The sequence below is a fragment of the Gorilla gorilla genome, chromosome 16 (assembly GCF_029281585.2).
Source record: "Gorilla gorilla gorilla isolate KB3781 chromosome 16, NHGRI_mGorGor1-v2.1_pri, whole genome shotgun sequence".
NCBI lineage: Eukaryota > Metazoa > Chordata > Mammalia > Primates > Hominidae > Gorilla > Gorilla gorilla.
Window position 1 is genome coordinate 64,131,376 of NC_073240.2, and position 18,123 is coordinate 64,149,498.

The 18,123-nt window shown below is 49.6% G+C and overlaps 1 protein-coding gene across 2 annotated transcripts in view; it reads right to left on the minus strand.

Moving 5' to 3' along the window:
- CA12 (carbonic anhydrase 12) overlaps nucleotides 1–18,123 on the minus strand; it is a 58,556-nt gene extending 40,433 nt beyond the window's left edge. The window contains exons 1-2 of one of the 2 annotated variants that reach the window (XM_055362532.2): nucleotides 17,651–18,123; nucleotides 11,706–11,726 (exon numbers count right to left, since the gene is read on the minus strand). In XM_055362532.2, the coding sequence (XP_055218507.1) occupies nucleotides 11,706–11,726; nucleotides 17,651–17,735 (106 nt within the window). In that variant the 5' untranslated portion in view covers nucleotides 17,736–18,123. The remainder of the gene's footprint in view (nucleotides 1–11,705; nucleotides 11,727–17,650) is intronic. The other variant, XM_004056307.5, reaches the window with a different exon arrangement.

An 18,123-nucleotide genomic window follows, 5' to 3' on the forward strand; every position in this document is an offset into this window, starting at 1 on the left:
GGCTGGATGCGGTGGCTCACGCCTGTAATCCTGGCACTTTGGGAGGCCGAGGCGGGCGGATCACCTGAGGTCGAGAGTTCGAGACCAGCCTGACCAACATGGAGAAACCCCATCTCTACTAAAAATACAAAATTAGCCGGGCGTGGTGGCGCATGCCTGTAATCCCAGGTACTCAGGAGGCTAAGGCAGGAGAATCGCTTGAACGCTGGAGGCGGAGGTTGCAGTGAGCAGAGATCGTGCCAGCCTGGGCGACAAGAGTGAAACTCTGTCTCAAAAAAAAGGCGGGGGCGCGGTGAGGAGACTTGGCTAGGTGCGGTGGCTCACAATCTTAGAGCACTTTGGGAGGCCAAGGCAGGTAGATCACTTGAGCCCAGGAGTTTGAGACCCACCTGGGCAACACAGTGAAACAGTGAAACCCCGTCGCTAGAAAAAAAAAAAAAAAACAGTGGGAGACTCTTAGGAAAGTGCCACAAGGAGTCTCTTTAAGATTTCACCTAAGCACGGTTCCAAGCAGGGAGCTATAAATGCACAGATGAGTAACTCAGAAACCAGCTGAGAGGCTGGGTCCCAGTTAAACTGTACAGGAGATGCAGCTGGGAGTATGTGTGAGTACAGACACATCTAAGAACACAGATACGCAGATGAACACAGATTGGGGGATGTGGGCGCTCCTGTTCAATCAGTCTTTGCAGCCTGGGCTCTTGCCTCGCAGTGTGCCGTTCTCATATGATATCTGCTCACTGAATCACGGCTTGCTGCCCAGACCCTGCAGTCCTGGCCCATCGTCCAGGCACATTTCTGGCATATGCCTCTTCACTGTGCATGGCCTGTCCTCTGTGTTCCCTCTTCCAATGTGGTCCTGTCCAGTGCTAATCACCGCACTCCCTCCACTGCCCAACCTCTTCCAAAGATGTGTTCCTGAGGGCATTGTTTCAAGATTGTTCCTGGAGGAACTCCTGCACCTCTTTCAGCCCCGTGCTGCTGACAGCAATGACTGGATTCTATTTTGTCTTCCTAGCAACTGCACTGGTGTGTGTGTGTTTGTTTGTTTGTGTTGCGACAGGGTCTCTCTCTGTTGCTGGGGCTGAGTGCAGTGGCACAATCACAGTTCACTGCAGCCTCAACCTCCTAGACTCAAGTGATCCTCCCACCTCAGCCTCCCAAAGTTCTGGGATTATAGGCATAAGCCACCTCACCCGGACACACTGGTCTTTGATCCACATTTCCCATGAGCATGTCACAACGAACAGTGTAACATATTTATTTATGTCAACAGGTATTAAGTCTATTGTGTTTTCTTTAACTGCTAAGCCTTTGATCCTGATGAGGGGGAAGAAAAGCAAGTGAACTTGGCATAATTCCTGGCAAATCTACACTATTTACTCTTCAAAAAAAATCCCTGCATTTCCTCAACGGCATGAGGTGTAGTGCAGGGCACACAGTGCCTGGCATAAAACGAGCATCCACCAATGGACTGGGAAAGAGCACCGGGACGGAGTCAAGAGGCCCAAGTTCTGACTCTGCTCCTCAGGCTGCTGGAGCCACCTGACAGTTTTGAGCTTTCCTGGCTTCAGTTGTAAACAGGGGCAGGGTTTGGTGACATGAGCTTCGCCTCCCCTGCCTGGGGCCCACCTAAGCAATAACGGCTGTCTGGGCACCTATTTGAATACTTTGTGAAGCCCAGCAGAGACGGGGCTTTCAGCCACAATCAGGCTGCTCCAGGCAATTGCAATGTTGGGTATCTACATTTCTGGCCCAATTATATCAAAAGGTCAGGACCCCCATTTCTCCTCCCTTGGTCCAGATCCTCTCCCTTTCCCCTATATCCCTCTGGTCTCCCTTCCTCTGGGGTTTCATACTCAATCCATTCTCCACCCTGCAGCTGGGATGATCCTCCTAAAATGCTAATCCCAGTTTGTCAGTGTTCTACTTAGAAGGTCCAGCAGTGGGCCAGGTCCAGTGGCTCATGATTATAATCTCAGCACTTTGGGAGGGCAAGGAGGGGAGATCACTTGAGGTCAGGAGTTTGAGACCAGCCTGGCCAACATGGTGACACCCCCATCTCTACTAAAAATACAAAAAATTAGCTGGGCGTGATGGCGCGTGCCTGTAGTCCCAGTTACTTGGGAGGCTGAGGCATGAGAATTGCTTGAAACTGGGAGGCAGTGGTTGCAGTGAACTGAGATTGCACCCCTGCACTCCAGCCTGGGCGACAGAGCGAGACTATCTCAAAAAAAAAAAAAAAAAAAAAAAAAGCATGTCCTGCAGTTCCCTGCTGTGTCTAGAACAAGGTCCTGGCTCTTCGGCCTGGCTCAGCTCTTCACACTCTGGCCCCAAGCCCCTTCCCTCCTCACTGAGGTCCTCAGGAATCTCCAGAACATAGCAGCTTCCTTCTTTGCACAGGCTGTCCCTTTGTCCCAGAGGCCCTCCATCCACTGCCCTTTGCCTGCCTTGCTCTTATGTGTCCTTCAGGTCTCATCTTGGACATAACCTCCCCCAGCAAGCCTTCTTTAATCCTTTCCTCCAAAATACTGAGTGAGGTCTCTCTCCTCTGTACTGTAAGGCCCCGCTTACTTGCTCTGTCCTCCAGATTCTTAGTCTCATAATGGTAGGGACCAAGCCTTGTCAACCATTTCCTGAGCACCAATACTTATCCGTTTCTTTAGTCCAATATTTGGCACTTAGTCTTCACTCAATAAATATTTGTGGAATGAATGTGAACCATTTATCTCAGGCAAGTTGAAAACTTTGGTTGGTTTTTACATCTGCCTTTGATTAATAACAAGTGGGAAATTTTAAACTATTTCATTACTATATAAATATGTTTAAAAACTGTTTAAATCATGGTATCCTTGTGGTGGGGGAAGGTAGAACAAAACAGTGATGAAAATGTAGGGTACCACTAGACTAAGGCTCTTTCTAGAGGAAAATCCAGAAATCTGTTACAAGGTTTTGGCTCAGGATCAGGAAATAAGATCCCCAAGCTAGAAGGGTAACACTAAGGTGGCTTATTTATTTTATTTTATTTTTTGAGATGGACTCTTGCTTTGTCGCCCAGACTGGAGTGTAGTGGTATGATCTTGGCTCACTGCAGCCTCTGCCTCCTAGGTTCCAGCGATTCTCCTGCCTCAGCTTCCCAAGTAGCTGAGATTACTGGCACATGCCACAATGCCTGGCTAATTTTTGTATTTTTAGTAGAGACAGGGTTTCACCATGTTGGCCAGGCTGGTCTCAAACTCCTGACCTCAAGTGATCCACCCGCCTCGGCCTCCCAAGGTGCTGGGATTACAGCTGTGAGCCACCGCACCCAGCCAGCGTGGCTTCTTTAGATCTGCAGGTCATAGAAGAATAGACATTTGCTCAAGTTGGAGACATCAATTTTCCTCTGGGCTTCCTGGTGACCAAAGCCAAAAGAGTCAACAGTAAACGCTGCCTCATACTTGCTTCAAAACTTTCTTCCACGACATTGAGAGTTCCATCTTTTCTCCTTTCTCCATTTCTGATAGAGTTTCCAGAAAAGTGGTGTGCCAATGAGGAGCCACCCTGGGAAGGCACCAGGCCCCACTTGCCAATGCCAGCATGACCTTACGTAAGGAAATCTCACTGTCATCATTACCTAGGAGACTTTGCAGAGCCCTGTGTCCTAGAAGGAGGGGGCAGCATGTGCCACTTGCCCTGAATCTGCAGGTATCTTTCTGAGAACTGGATGGGTTGCATCCATTTCACACCATAGCTGACCTAGTCACAAGTTAATAATTGCAAAATTGTTTAAAAGTTAAAATGAGCTAAGGGATCTACGTATTTGGAGTTACACCAGTTCTGAGTCAATGTTTATAGACTCAAGGAGGTGGCAGCTAGTATTTGTTTCTTCCTGGTTGGCATAAATTCAATGCTTGTCAGGTAATTGGAAAGCTTTCTCCTTAAATGAATACTTACATAAACTAAAAAAACTAGTGCCTAAATTACTTTGTTTTTACATACTTGTGAGAACGACCCAACATCACCAAAAAGTATATGTGAACTGTGAATTAACTGCAAGTTGGAAAAAGCTATAGTTCAAGATTCCCCATCATACTTATGTGCTGTGTCAGACCAGGTGCATAATGGCCGTTATTTTTATACCGTTTTGCCTCCACTGTTTTCAGTATTGTTGAAATTAATCGTTTCAGCCCCTTTCTGTGTGTTCTTAGCATCTAACATGGTGCTTCTCTGTATTCGTGGAATAGCTATCCTATTTCATTGCTTCTCAATGCAACTGATAACAAGATATATCCCAATTTCAGAGATGCTAAAATGTGGGGAAAGTGGACATCTTAGGACCAATAAAATAGGACCTTTGACTGTAGCAGGTGCTATCTCTCTTTCTTGGCCTGGTGGTGTGGCCCCTGGAAGAGGCTGGCCATGGTGCCTGGGCTCCACCGTGGTGCCTGCACCCTTCACCCAGCAGTTGCCCCTGCAAAGGAAGAGAGTAACAGACCAGGAAGGAGGCCCCTGCTCCTTCTGAGACTGCAGGATCCCGAGGAAACATTCTCTGACCTATTCTCTTCCTCAAGGAAAACCAGGACTTTCTCCCTCCTGCCCGCAGCCACCTTCCCACTCATGCTTTGAATTCAGCCTTTTTGCTTGAAAGATTTATTTTGAGCAGGTTCACAGGGCAGCACCCTGGCTCCTCTTCTTAAGGGGATGCGTTGCCAAAAGCTCTGGCCAGCTCTTGCAGAAGCCATGCCCTGCCCTTACCTGAATGCCCGGGGCTCAAGACCAGCAGGTAGCAGGAGGGTCAAGTCGGAGCACAGCCAGAGGCCTGAAAGGCCCTGGCAGGACAGCCCCACAGCTCGTCCTTCCTCCTCACCTGCCAGCCCGCTGCACCTGCGGTTCCAAGGCTTGATGCTGCCCCAGTGGGAAAAGGGTGCTGCATGGGGCTAGGCTGGTGTAGCTCAATCCCAAATAGCTCAGCCCCAAGTTTCTTCCTAGGCTCAAGCCTCCACTCCTGAACCCCAAACTAGGCTCAGCCCCCATGGGCTAGACAGGGAACCAGAGGATTTGCCTGCTCTCTGGGAGACTTCAGGGGCTTGGCTGAGGCGGCCATGGTTATGGAACCAGATATCTGGTTCCTGGATGCCAGGAAAGCACCAGGGAGATAAGACCTGACTTCACCTTGGTCTGAAGGACCAGGCTAGAAAGGACATTCTGGCCTGTGAGGCCTTTGGGACGAGAGCTTGCAGTCCTTGTGTTTTTTAAATTCGTTTCTTACTCAAAAAGGAAATACCCTTTGTTTATTGAAAATATAAAAGGAGTATTTCCTGGCTGTAAAAACTCACAATTCAGAAAAGTGTGAAGAAGCAGAACCCTTCCTAACAAAAATGGAGCTCTCATGCGTTTGGTGCTGTAGAGTTTACAAGGCCTTTCCCTCCATATTAGTTCATTTAATCTGCACCATAGCTCTGCGAGGCAAAGAGAAAGAAACGACAGTTAGCTTTGTATGTGCTAGGCCCTGTGTGAGCCTCTCTCCATGTGTTATCTTATTTGATCCTTACCACAACCCTCTGAAGCACAGCTGGGATTCTCAAACTTCAGTGAGCAGCAGAATCACCTGGAGGACTTGTTAAAACAAATTTCTGGGCCCCGCCCCCCAGAGTTTCTGGTTAGGAGGTAGGCCTGGGATGGGCTGAGAATTTGCATTTGGCTTAGGTGATGCTAATGCTGCTGGCCCAGGGACCACACTTTGAGAACCACTGGTGTAGATGCCATGATTCTCATCTTGTAACTAAGGAACCAAGGCTCAGAGAGGTCGTTACTTTCCTAAGGCGCACTAGACAGAAAGTGGCCTAGCAGATATTTCCATGGAGGTCGCCTGGTTCTGGGGTCTGTAAAGTTTCCGCTTCTTCCTCCTGGTTTTCTGCCTCATCCTCTGTTCCACTGTGCCTGTCTTTAGGAACTAATGCTAGCTTCCCTGTGTTTTTACTCAGCTGATGAGGCCAGCTGTGAACACAAAAATGTAGGCGTTTTGGCAGCCACAGGCCAAAAGCCTCCAGGATACGCACAAACCCCAATTCTGCAATTCAGGAAAGATGAGAAGTAACTATGAGTGGGCGGGCCACACCACATCCAGACAGAACCTAGATGTCACAACTTCAATTAGAAGTAACTGAAACTACAACACAGATTTAATCCAAGATAGGGGGTCGGATTTCTAACCCCAGCAGAAATCCATGGGATTTGGGGATAGGAATTCAGTGTGCTGGTATGAAAAACATGTCTGCCAGGCACGGTGGCTCACCCCTGTAATCCCAACACTTTGGGAGGCCGAGGAGGGAGGCTCATTTGAGGCCAGGAGTTCAAGACCAGCCTGGTAATGTAGCCTGTGTCTACTAAAAAATTTAAAAATTAGCCTGGCATGGTGGCATACGTCCTAGCTACTTGGGAGGCTGAGACAGGAGAATCCCTTGAGCCCAGGTGATGGAGGCTGCAGCGAGCAGTGATCGTGCCACTGCACTCCAGCCTGGATGACAAAGCCCTGTTTCAAAAAGAAGAAAAGAAAAGAAAAGCATATCTGGGCTGGGCACGGTGGCTCATGCCTGTAATCCCACCACTTTGGGAGGCCAAGGCAGGTGGATCACCTGAAGTCAGGAGCTCGAGACCAGCCTGGTCAACATGGTGAAACCCCGTCTCTATTAAAAACACAAAGATTAGCCGGGCGTGGTGGTGGGTGCCTGTAATCCCAGGTACTTGGGAGTCTGAGGCAGGAGAATCGCTTGAACCTGGGAGGTGGAGGTTGCAGTGAGCCAAGATCGCACCACTGCACTCCAGCCTGGGCGACAGAGCGAGACTCCATCTCAAAAAAAAAAGAAAAACATGCCTGGCCTTTTCCGGCTCTCCTGAGAGTACTTTGTGCCCCTTATTCATCCTCAGGATGGCAGTTGGGAGTCGCGAGAAGTGGCTGGAATGTTTTGAGATGGCCAAGCCTCTCTCTCTTTGATAGAGACAAGAGACCTTGGTCTATTAATTGCAGGTGCTCCCTGCTGTTTTGAGTCTCCCCTGAGCTCTCACTGCAGTCTGCTTTTTATACTGCAATTCAGGTGTGAGGTCACACAGTGCCTTTATCACTGCTGAAGAATAGAAAGTCAAGAGTTTGCTTCCTGGCCTCCTTTCATGTGTTCCATTTCTAGGTCTGTGTGGGAAGAGGCTGAGAGGGTGTCTGGAGCCCCAAGAAAGTTCATTACAGAAACTAAATATTTCCGCAGATACAGGACAGAAGGCGGGTGGAGGTGCGGGCCTGGAGGACTTCAGGGAGATGAAAATGAGGTTTGCCCCAGTGGAGGATCTCCCCCTGATTTCCAAAGGAAATTCTTTAAGACGGACAATGTATTATCTGGGAGAGGAACCAAGGAGTGCAGCAAAAGGAATGCACAGCACTGCCCGGGTCACACCGAGTCCTGCCAGAGCCGAGGGCCACGAGGGCTGGCCTGCCGCAACAGAGAACTGGGCAGACTGACCTGTAAGCATGTGCGGCCACAGCCACAGCCAGCCACCCGGCACCCCCATGCCAGGCCACCTTCTTTCCAAGGTTTCCTGAACAGGATGGAGGGGCTGGCCTCGCAGGTGCCCTGTGGGGCTGTGATAGGGGTTGGTGCACCCTCCAGGAGGAAGGCTTGTCATCCATGTTCTTCTGCCATCCCATCACCTTTAAGACTTCCCAGATCTTGAGCAAACAGGGGTTTTCATCTATTTCTCAACCAGCTCACATCCAAGAAGCAGCAAGCCAATATCTGATATCATCAGGGATGAAACACCGCGCCCATTCTCAGCTAACATGATGTGCTCTCGGGTCTAGCTCCAATACAGTCATTCTTTCTGGTTGCTCTGTTGTTTTGAACACACTGGGTTTTTTTTTGTTTTGTTTTTGGGTTTTTTGTTTTGTTTTGTTTTGGTTTGGTTTGGTTTTCTCTTGGGGAAGGACTAAAAAAGCTGTCAGAGTATGGATGAATCTCCCAGCCAGCTGGAACTTTGTAACTCTTTTATTGAATATGAAATACATACCAAAAAGTGTGTAGACCATAAGCAAACAGCTGGATGAATGCTCAAAAACTGACTGCAGCACCCACACCGAGGACCTGAACGTGCCCACAACCCTTCCTGCCTCCTTCTGGTCATCTTCATCCCCCACAGGGCACATATTCTGATACCTTAGCAGGCTGGAGTTTGTCCTTAGCTCACATGACAACCTGACCTGCAGCTGTCCTCAGCTCAGAGCAAGTGAAGCTGCCAGGCTCAGCGGGATTGATGCGGGACTGATTTCCAGCAGGGAAGGTCCATGTCACATCATCCCCAGCCTCTCTCTCGTGATGCCACCTCAGCCATGCTAAGCCCAGCAGCCATTCAGCTGCTGTTTCAGCACCCTAGGAGGGGCGCAAAGAGGTGGCGCTGGCCCCATCTTGGCAGTCAGATGGTTCTCCTCTCTCCAGGGAGGAGCCATCCATGCAGTCAGCCTGGTGACTCAGCTATGAGGATGTAGGGGTATAACTCCCTTTTTTGTACTTCTAGAAGTCCTACCATGTGTGCCAGACAGTGGGAGGCCCCTGGAGAATGACTCAGCAGTGTACGTGCAAAGAAGCTGAGTTCTGCACATGAGCCACCATGCCCAGCACGGAGCCTTTGGTTGGACTTGCCCCATTCAGTGTGGCCCTTACTGCTTGGAAGCCGTTTTCCTCCAGCACTTATGCTGGGCCCTCTGTCTACCTGTGCAGCTCTGAGCACAGGTGCCAGCTGCCAGCCAGGACCTAAGGAGGAGCTAGCCAAGACCTCAGGAGGAGTTTGCCTCCTTAGCTGTCTTCCATCTGTCCTCTCCTGCACGTCCCCTCTGAGGGCTGACTCCACATCACACATGCCCGTGTCACTAATAAAAACCAGACTTGCCTTTGTGCTTACCCCATGCATGTCCATGCATCATTAGACTCTGCCCTCTGCTTCCTCAGCAAAGAGCTGCTCTAATTATGCAGGGTAGGAGGGACAGAGGGCTAGCCAGAGCTAGTGGTCAGGGAGAAATGCTTCTGGACAGGTTAATGTGGCTGCACTGAGAAGCCCGCCCTTGGCGAACACCACGTCATGATGAAGAGGCAATTAAGATTTTCTTCCCAGCCAGTCATGGTGGCTCACACCTGTAATCCCAACACTTTGAGAGGCCGAGGTGGGCAGATCACTTGAGATCAGGAGTTTGAGACCAGCCTGGCCATCATGGTGAAACCCCGTCTCTAATAAAAATACAGAAATTAGCAGGGCGTGATGGCACGCCTCTGTAATCCCAGCTACTTGGGAGGCTGAGGCAGGAGAATCCCTTGGACCCAGGAAGCAGAGGTTGCAGTGAGCCAAGATCACGCCACTGCACTCCAGCCTGGGTGAGAATGAGACTCCAAAAAAAAAAAAAATTTTTCCTCCCACACCTTCACACAATGTCTCTGTTCCCTGTCGCCATCTCATTCTGCCCAGGAGGGCTGTAACAGAGAGATAGGGATAGAGGACCCCGTAGAGATGTGATCTGTGTTTCTACCATACCTGAGAGGCCAGCAGAAGAGGTGGGGCAAGCTTCCTCTCTCTGGATAGACAGGTCTTGGGAACCGTTGGTCAGTGATTCTCTGATAGAGTGCAGCTAAGAATGACTTGGGGAGTGCGTTAAGAATACAGGTTTTTCAGGCTCCCTCCCTTTCCCAGGTCTAGCCCAAGGCCTAGAAATCTGCATTTTGGGGAAGCATTCCAGGTGATCCTGATGTGGGTGATCCCAAGCCGTAGTTTGAGAAACACTGGTCTAGACAACCCCTCCTCCAGATTACAGATGGGGAAAGTGAGGTCCCGGGGCTGAAACGGCTTACTGGGGATCATACGGAATAAAGCCCAGAACCCAAGTGCCACCTTCTTTCCATGCCTGTCACCTCCCACACATGGAACCTGCCCAAGGGGCCCTGTGGCCCAGATTCTGCGATTCTTACTTTGTCAGGTCTCTTATCCTGGCCTGGCCTTCCCCCTCACTGCCACCACTGTAAACTGGATGTGAAGACACGGAACGGGGTTTCTCCACAGGCCAAACACCTTCCTGCCTCCCTCCATCCTTCCCCCTCCACCTCCTACCACCAAGTAACTCTTCCTAAAACGCAGACTTACTCCCTGCCCTGCCCCTCCAGGAGCAGGACAAAGTGGGAAAGGCCTGCCCTGACCCTCCACACCTCCCCGTTTGACCCAGCCTATCTCTCTGACCTTAGAGCCCGTGACTCCGCTATAAACCCTTCTCCACATGCTTTCCTCGAACACCGCCTTGCTCTTTCTTGCTTCTGCTCAACATCACCTTAGCCAACAGCACCCACTCCCCACTCACCGAATCCTCCTTATCTTCCAAGGCCCAGGTGAAAGCCCTCCTCCTCCAGGAGGCCTTCCCTGACCATCTAGCCCTAGCACACTCGTCCTCCTTTGAGCACTCAGATCTCTGACGCATTTATTTATGATGTTATTATTACCTATTATGTTCTGCTTTGAATTGTGAGCTTTAAGTAATTCCCAGCTATGGACCACAGCCTACCCTTCTATTACCCACCCACTTAGCAATGTGCTGTGCACATAATCAGTACATAAGGGATGTTAGCAATAACGGAGCCGTGCAGTGCTGGGGCTGAGGGGACCTTGGCCTGTGGGTAGCTGGTTGGTCAGTTCAGTGACTTTTCTATGCATCTTGGGCTGGTGAACCTCTAAAGGCTGACCTATGCAAATTGGTGTCAGATCTTTCTCTGGACGGTGCTTCCACTGTAGTAATCAACTTCCCGCCTGTCCCCACCCACAGCCATTGCATCCCGTGGCTTTAACTTTGGCCACATCCCTGCTTGCTTAAAATGCCTCCTGTGCCAGTGAGTCAGTTCCACCCTTCTGCTACCAAAACAATCGATCTTGTGCATCTTCTGTGGCTGTGCCCCAACAAGACATTAGCAACATTCCCGCACTGGCCAGGGGACTTGGGTGTCTGGCCTGCCACATCCATTCCAGCCAATGACCAATTTCTAATTCACTGCAACTCTCCAGCTAAGCTGATTTCCAGCTGCTTCTCTGGCAGGCCTGCCAGATGGGGCTAACATGCTCTTGGAGACCGTCCCACAGAAAGCCCAGGCAACAAGCACACTGGTGCTCCTCTCGCTTCGTTTAAGACAAGCATCCCTCTTTCACTAAGGACTGACCAACTCCTCTTCATCCATCGCTAGCTTACAATCACGGCAACAAGAAGTTAATTCTAGACATACTGACAGCCTAAGTTCTGGGACCTGAGCCAAACTTTCAGAAAGGAGCCCTTTCTTCTTTGTTTATTGTAGGATATGTGTCCTGCAAGGGAGAAAGGCTCTCTCCTGCCCAGGACCCTTGCAGTCTGGAGGTGGGGCAAGTTACCTCCAAATCTTGGAGGTTTGGTAGAAATCCTTGCAGGAATCTGAAGCCTGGACGCTATGACTCAAAGTCCAGTGCCTGGAGCAGGCTCGCCTGCTTGGAGAAAGTGCGGTATGCAACCCAAGTTGAAGTGTTCTTAGGAGATGCCTTTGTACTCTCTTTCTACAATACAAGAACTGTGCTTCCGACCCTTCAAAATCACCTCCACAGAGCATGAAGTTTCTGTTTTTCTCATTAAATACAAGCATTTCTATTTTCTTTTCAACAAAAAAGTATTTAAAATCTCTACTTACCAAAATAAGTCCACTTGGAACCTACAAAGAACAAAACACAGTAAGTAAGTACAATGGAACCAGATGAGTAACGGAAAACACTACAGATTTTGTTTTGATATGAGTGAAATTGAAAAGGAGGTCGATGCCCAGAAATTGAAACTTTTTCTTTTTCTTTTTCTTTTTTTTTAAGGTGGAGTGTCGCTCTTGTTGCCCAGGCTGGAGTGCAGTGGCGTGATCTCGGCTCACTGCAACCTCCGCCTCCTGGGTTCAAGCAATTCTCCTGCCTCAGCCTCCTGAGTAGCTGGGATTACAGGCACGCGCCATCACGCCCAGTTAATTTTGTATTTTTAGTAGAGATGGGGTTTCTCCATGTTGGTCAGGCTGGTCTCAAACTCCCGATCTCAGGTGATCCACCTGCCTTGGTCTCCCAAAGTGCTGGGATTACAGGCGTGAGCCACCGTGCCCGGCCAAATTGAAACTTTTTCTGAGTCTGCATCAGAACAGCAGCTTCTCAGGGCAACTGTGCTCCAGTCAGCAGCACAGGCGGTTGGTTCATGCAGGGGCTCATGGAAGCAGGAGGGGGTTCTTGAGCAGGTGCCTTCCAGACATCTTAGAGAAGCTAAACTTTATTACCTGAATAGGCAATAATTTCATGTGGCTCAAAACCCAAAAGCCATCAAATGGTATATACAGTAGAAGCTCTTCTTCCCACTCTACCTTCCCTGCTTCCATTAGACAAGGAGGTTAGCTGATGATTGGGAGCCCTTTCATGGCATGGCTACACACACATATGCATTGATCTCCCTCTTTCTCCTCACACAAACATTGGCATACTGGAAATAGTGTTCTGTGTCTTTCTTTTTCCCAGTTTACATTTTCTCTCTCTCTGTCTCTCTCTCTCCCCTCCTACTCTCTTTTTCTTTCTTTCTTTCTTTCTCTCGCTCTCTCTCTTTCTTCTTCTCTTTTTCTTTCTCTCTTTCTCTTTCTTTCTTTTTGTGAGACAGGGTCTCACTCTGTCACTGGAGTACAGTGGTGTGATCGCAGCTCACTGCAGCCTCAACCTCCTGGGCTCAAGCAATCCTCCCACCTCAGCCTCCCTAGTAGCTGGGATTACAGGCACGCACTACCACACCTGGCTAATTTTTGTATTTTTCACAGAGGTGGAGTTTCGCCATGTTGCCCAGGCTGATCTCAAACTCCTGGGCTCAAGTGATCTGCCCACTCCAGCCTCCCAAAGGGCTGGGATTACAGGTGTGAGCCACAGCACCCAGCTGGGAAAAAGTTTCTCTTTGAGGAAGCTGCTACCCACATCTGAGTTAGAATTCCAGGGGTAGTAGGAATGTGTAGGCAAAGTTCTGCCAGAAATAGAACAAAAGTCACCCACTGCTTCGCACTCCACACCCTTCATGCATAAAGGTTCTTCGTTCCTATGTCAAAAAAGGTCTTTTTCACAAGTGCAGAGCTGTGCTCTTGTGACCCTGCCTGCCGGCCTTCCTCTTCACCTCTGAGGAAGGGACCCTGAGTAGAGACGCATCCCACTGTGTGTCTCAGGGGACTCATCCAATGAGGGGACTGTGCAACTCCTAAATCCCTGCCTCCCAACTTTTCCCAGGGTCTCCGTGGTTCTCGACCCACAAGGGTACAGATGGAAAAGTGTACCCTTGTGGGGAAGCACCTCACATCCCCTTTCTCTCGTGGGAATTAGTTTGCAGTAAAACTTAACTGACAAGCAATCTGGTCACTTATCACTCCTGGCATTTCCTACTTAAGCAAATTGTGTTTTTTAAAAGTTAAAAAGTGAACTTGGCTTTTTTTTTTTAAAAGCCGGTTTAATCTCATATTTTTTGTTATTCTGTTCCATTTCTTTGCCTCAGTGTTTGTAATTAATTTTGTTTTTAATTTCCCAATGTAATTGGTAATTTTTATCAAATTACACTTGCACATGGTTTAGAAAGTCAGATGGTTCTACAAGGCTGTGTAACAAAAACCTCAGTTCCCTGACATTCCCTAACCACGTACTGCTCCCTAGAGCAACCACTTTGGATCTTTTTAAAATGATTCTTTTGCTATTATCTCCATATCTCTATATAACATGCTAATATTGTTTTACCTTGATTGTTTTATGTTTAGGCATTATTTATTGACATCCCACCCTGGAAGAGAAGAGTTCAGATCTCTTTCTTACACTCATAGCCCATCTCCTCCTTTTGTAGGTGAGGAAATGAAAGTCCACCAAGGTGAAGTGTCCTGACCAATATCATATTCCCACGAGGAGGAGTCCCACCGCATTTACCATTAATTTAGCATTAGTGCCATGAACTTAGGGAATCTTCAAGTCTCCTCAATCTTTGGAGTAGTTAAGTGGAGGAGTCCAGACCCCCTGGAGTATCCGATGAGTATTATGGACCTCTCCCAGTAAAAATTTCCCTAAGCTGGCTGGGTACAGTGGCTCACGCCTGTAATCCCAGCACTTTGGAAAGCCGAGACAGGCAGATCGCCTGAGGTCAGGAGTTCGAGACCAGCCTGGCCAACATGGTGAAACCCTGTCTCTACTAAAAATACAAAAATTAGGCATGCGTGGTGGCGGGTGCCTGTAATCCCAGCTGCTGGGGAGGCTGAGGCAGGAGAATTGCTTGAACCTGGGAGGCGGAGGTTGCAGTGAGCTGAGATCGTGCCATTGCACTCCAGCATGGGTGACAGAGCAAGACTCTGTCTCAAAAAAAAATTTCCCTAAGCTTAGACACATAAAGTTTTATATACAAGTCATTTCAGAAGGTCCACAGACTCCCCTGAAACCAGCTATGGGTGCATTGAGAGTTGAGGGTCCCAAGATCAACCTCCCTTGAATTAGTAATTAGACATTCAGAACCATGGGGAAACCAAACTTGTATGTGACCCCCAAGTTTACTGCTCACCCCTTTGCTGAAACAACAATGAAAAAAAATAAAGAAAGCCTTGCTTTCAAACCAAGCTATAGAAGACATAAAACCTCTTCTGGACATTTTCTTCAGTCTTTTGTGTGAGAGGTTCATTATTAAGATGTAATCCCAGACCTTGGAGATACAATAAGCCAGATCATTACCTCTTAGCAGGCAGAACAGTTGGAGGCCCAGGATGTAAAATTCCACAAATAACAGAGGAGTTCACCCTTACTTTTCCCCTGAGGAGGCACAGGCCACTCCAGTGATCCTGGAGGCCACTAGAAACACATCTGCTGCCTGAGCACTGCTGCCTTGCCAGCAGTTTGCATTGTACCTGCTCACATTCAAATCATAGCCTTATACCCTACATCTTCTGCTACCCTCCCCAGGGCTTGCTAAGCAAGGTTTTCCCTGTTGTTGGAGTTCTCATCCTCAGATGAGGCCTCAGCATCACACTCTGGAAAGCTCAGGGCTAAAAGTCATAGAGTGGACATCTGGGACTGTGAGGTCACGGTGGTGACATAGGACTGGGGACTTGTTGAAAGGCAGCAGCCTCCAGAACAACATTCCCTGTCCTCCTCTCTGTGAGTGAGCTGGCTTGGGACTCCAGACTCAGCACTTTGGGTATAAATGGCAGTGTCTGGAGGGACTCGGGAGCTGGAGGGCTGGGGAGAAGCAGCGTTGTAAGTGAGGATGGTGAGTCAAGGGGGTTCATCGGGTGAGGAACAGGGCCCCAGCTCAGCTCTGACCTCAGGAAGTCTCTCTAAAAGTGTGTGTATGTGTGCGTGTGTGTGTGCACGCGCACGAAAGTGTGCTTTATTCAGGAATTGCACCCCCTGGTTCCCCACTTCTAGCTGTAAGAACAGAAGGCTTAAAAGGATTAAACTGATTCCACAAGCAAGGCCAGGCCAAGGCCTCAGTGGCATCCTGAGGGAGCAGGCCCTTCCTGGAGGGGAATAGTTTCCTTCCCAAGAAAGGTTATCTGTTCCATCTGGGAAACCTGGGAGGCTCAGCCTGAAACCTGTTAGAACCTGCAGACCCAGCTGGTACTGGGCAGGGAGGTTCCCCTGGAGGGAATGCCCAGAGAAAATGGTATTTACCAAGATCCATATCAGAGGTCCTGGGCCCTGCCTGCTTCCTGTGCTGGGTGCTAGAACTTTCCCTGAGTAACCATCTCCTGGGTAGCCCAAGACTGCCTGGCTCTCCACACCAGGTTTGGGCAAGGCAAGCTCTGCAGAATTCACTGAAATGCCCCCCAAAGCCACAGCAACTAAGAATTCCAAGGGTTTCTCCAGAAGACACTTGACTTCATCTTATTATGCTCCCTCCTGGGCCCCTGACATTGTTCTTGAACATTCTTCAATGCTGGAAGTTTAAATGCACCAGGCAGAGAGCAGATCACACTTTGACCCCATTACTCAGCTTAACTCCTCTCCACCCCCAACTTTGGGTTCATACTGACATTCTACACCTCAGTGATTTTTGCTTTGACCTGTCCTCTAAGGCAGTTAAAAACCCAAGGAAACTGCATGAGAATTTACAGAATAAAAGCTGTGCTATACCTAGGGGTAGGCAGTTTCCTTCCTCAGAGTGAGGCAAAAGTGGAGTTTTGACTACAAGCTTCCCCAGTCCCAACTTGGAGAACTGGGAGAGGAGATAAGGAGGAGGGAAAGGGAGAGGGAAGAGGAAGAGCAGGGAAAGTAGGGAAGAAAGGAAGGGGAGGGAGGGAGGAGAACAGGGAAGGGCAGGAAAAGAGAGAGAAGGGAGGCGGAGCTGCCCCAGGGTGAGAGGAGCAACCAGCTATAAGAAAGAAGGCCAACTAATGGCTGTTTCTCCCTTTTGTCTTGGAGCAACTTAGGACTAAAGAGATTTCCAGGGAAACTTTGGTCTCAGTGCAGCTTTCGTAAAAGGAAACATGTAAAGTTTGTGGTTTTAAAACTTGATTTTCACTTTTACATCGCTCCTTTCTCCCACCTTCTGTTACATCGCTTCTGTTTCTCCCTGACCAGATGAGGGACATAATATCAAGCACATCATGCCAGCTAGTTGACTGGAATTTAATTAAGAGTTATCCACAGCCTGGCTCCCCTGCCCTTCCCCATGGGCACAGTGACCTCCAAGAGAGGAGGCTCAGAGCTTTTATGCTGCTGAGCAGGACACATTTCCCACCACCACTGCCTCGCCAGGAAGAATCTAGTTTCAGCCAGTAAAATCACTTTCGGTCCAAAATCACTTTCTTATTCCAAAAGATTAATGAAGCAGCCTTGGCTGTACACGTGTTAGCTCACTGGCCCCGCGTGAGCCCACAGTTCAGGTCCCCCCTGCCACCTCCTCCTGTCACTCCACGGAGCCTCCATCCAGTCCCTCAGCCTCCAGCCCTTTGGGATTTAGTGTTCTAATTACAATCAGAAATATGCTCTGTGTGTGTGTGTGTGTGTGTGTGGCTGTGTGTGTGTGCGCGCGCGTGCATGTGTTTGTGTACGTGCACACACATGTACATTCAGCATAGTAGAGCCCTCCTGGAGAAAAACAATGATTAAGAATGGGATGCATCATCCCTTTGACTTGTAGGTAAGACTTAATAGTAAAGATCCTCTCCTCCAAAGAAAAGCACCTACCACTGTCTGCGGGTTCTGCACAGCGGCACAGCAAACCTTTCTCTGTGCTTACCCCAATCAGAATGCCACAGTCATGTCTCTACTTTCTAAACGTGGATCAGGGGAACGCTGTTTTAAATCTTGGCTTTGCATCTCCTCCCTGGTTAGCAAGTTCCCAAGCCACATCTTCAGAGCTGGCGGTGCCCGGGAGTACACGCAAACATTTTAACACCAAATCTGCGCCAAGCGCCACTAGAAAGCAACGTGCTTCCCGGCCCAACCTCAGCAAAGGAAAACGGAGCATCCTTTCTTGAGAATGTACTATTTGGTACTACACCTTCCCTGCTCCCCCCAGCAATGATTTTACTTTATCATTGAAGAGCCTTCAGTCCAGGGGCGGCTGAGCGCTCAGGAGTGTTAGTAAAGAAGCAGGCGGAAACTTTACCGTTCACTGGGGCCGGGCTGGAAGGCTGTTCCTTTAAGATCACCAGCAGGAGCACGGCCGCCGCGTGCAGGCTGCGCCGGGGCATCTTCGCGGGCTCCTGCGGGGCGGGCGCGGGCTGTCCCGGGGGCTCCCGGTGGCCGCTTGCTCTCCAGCTGCACACCGGGACCGCGTGCGCGCAGCCTGGGTGCCTTGGCGAGTACGTCCGCCCTTCGCTCTCCTGGCTTCCCCGGGCAGCTTTTATGGAGCAACTCAACCCCAAACACTTGATGTCATCGTGCGGGGAGGGGGTGGGGGAGGAGAACGCCCTGCCCACCGGAGGGCTGGCGCCCCAGATCCTAGGTGAGTTGTAGCCTTGACTTCAGCAGCACTCTGCGGGTCCCCGGCGCTCCTCTGGGCCAGGGCTGACCCAGGAACACAGTTCTCCGAGGAGCTGCTGGCAGGCGTGGGTGAGATCCGCCTGCCTCACATCCAGA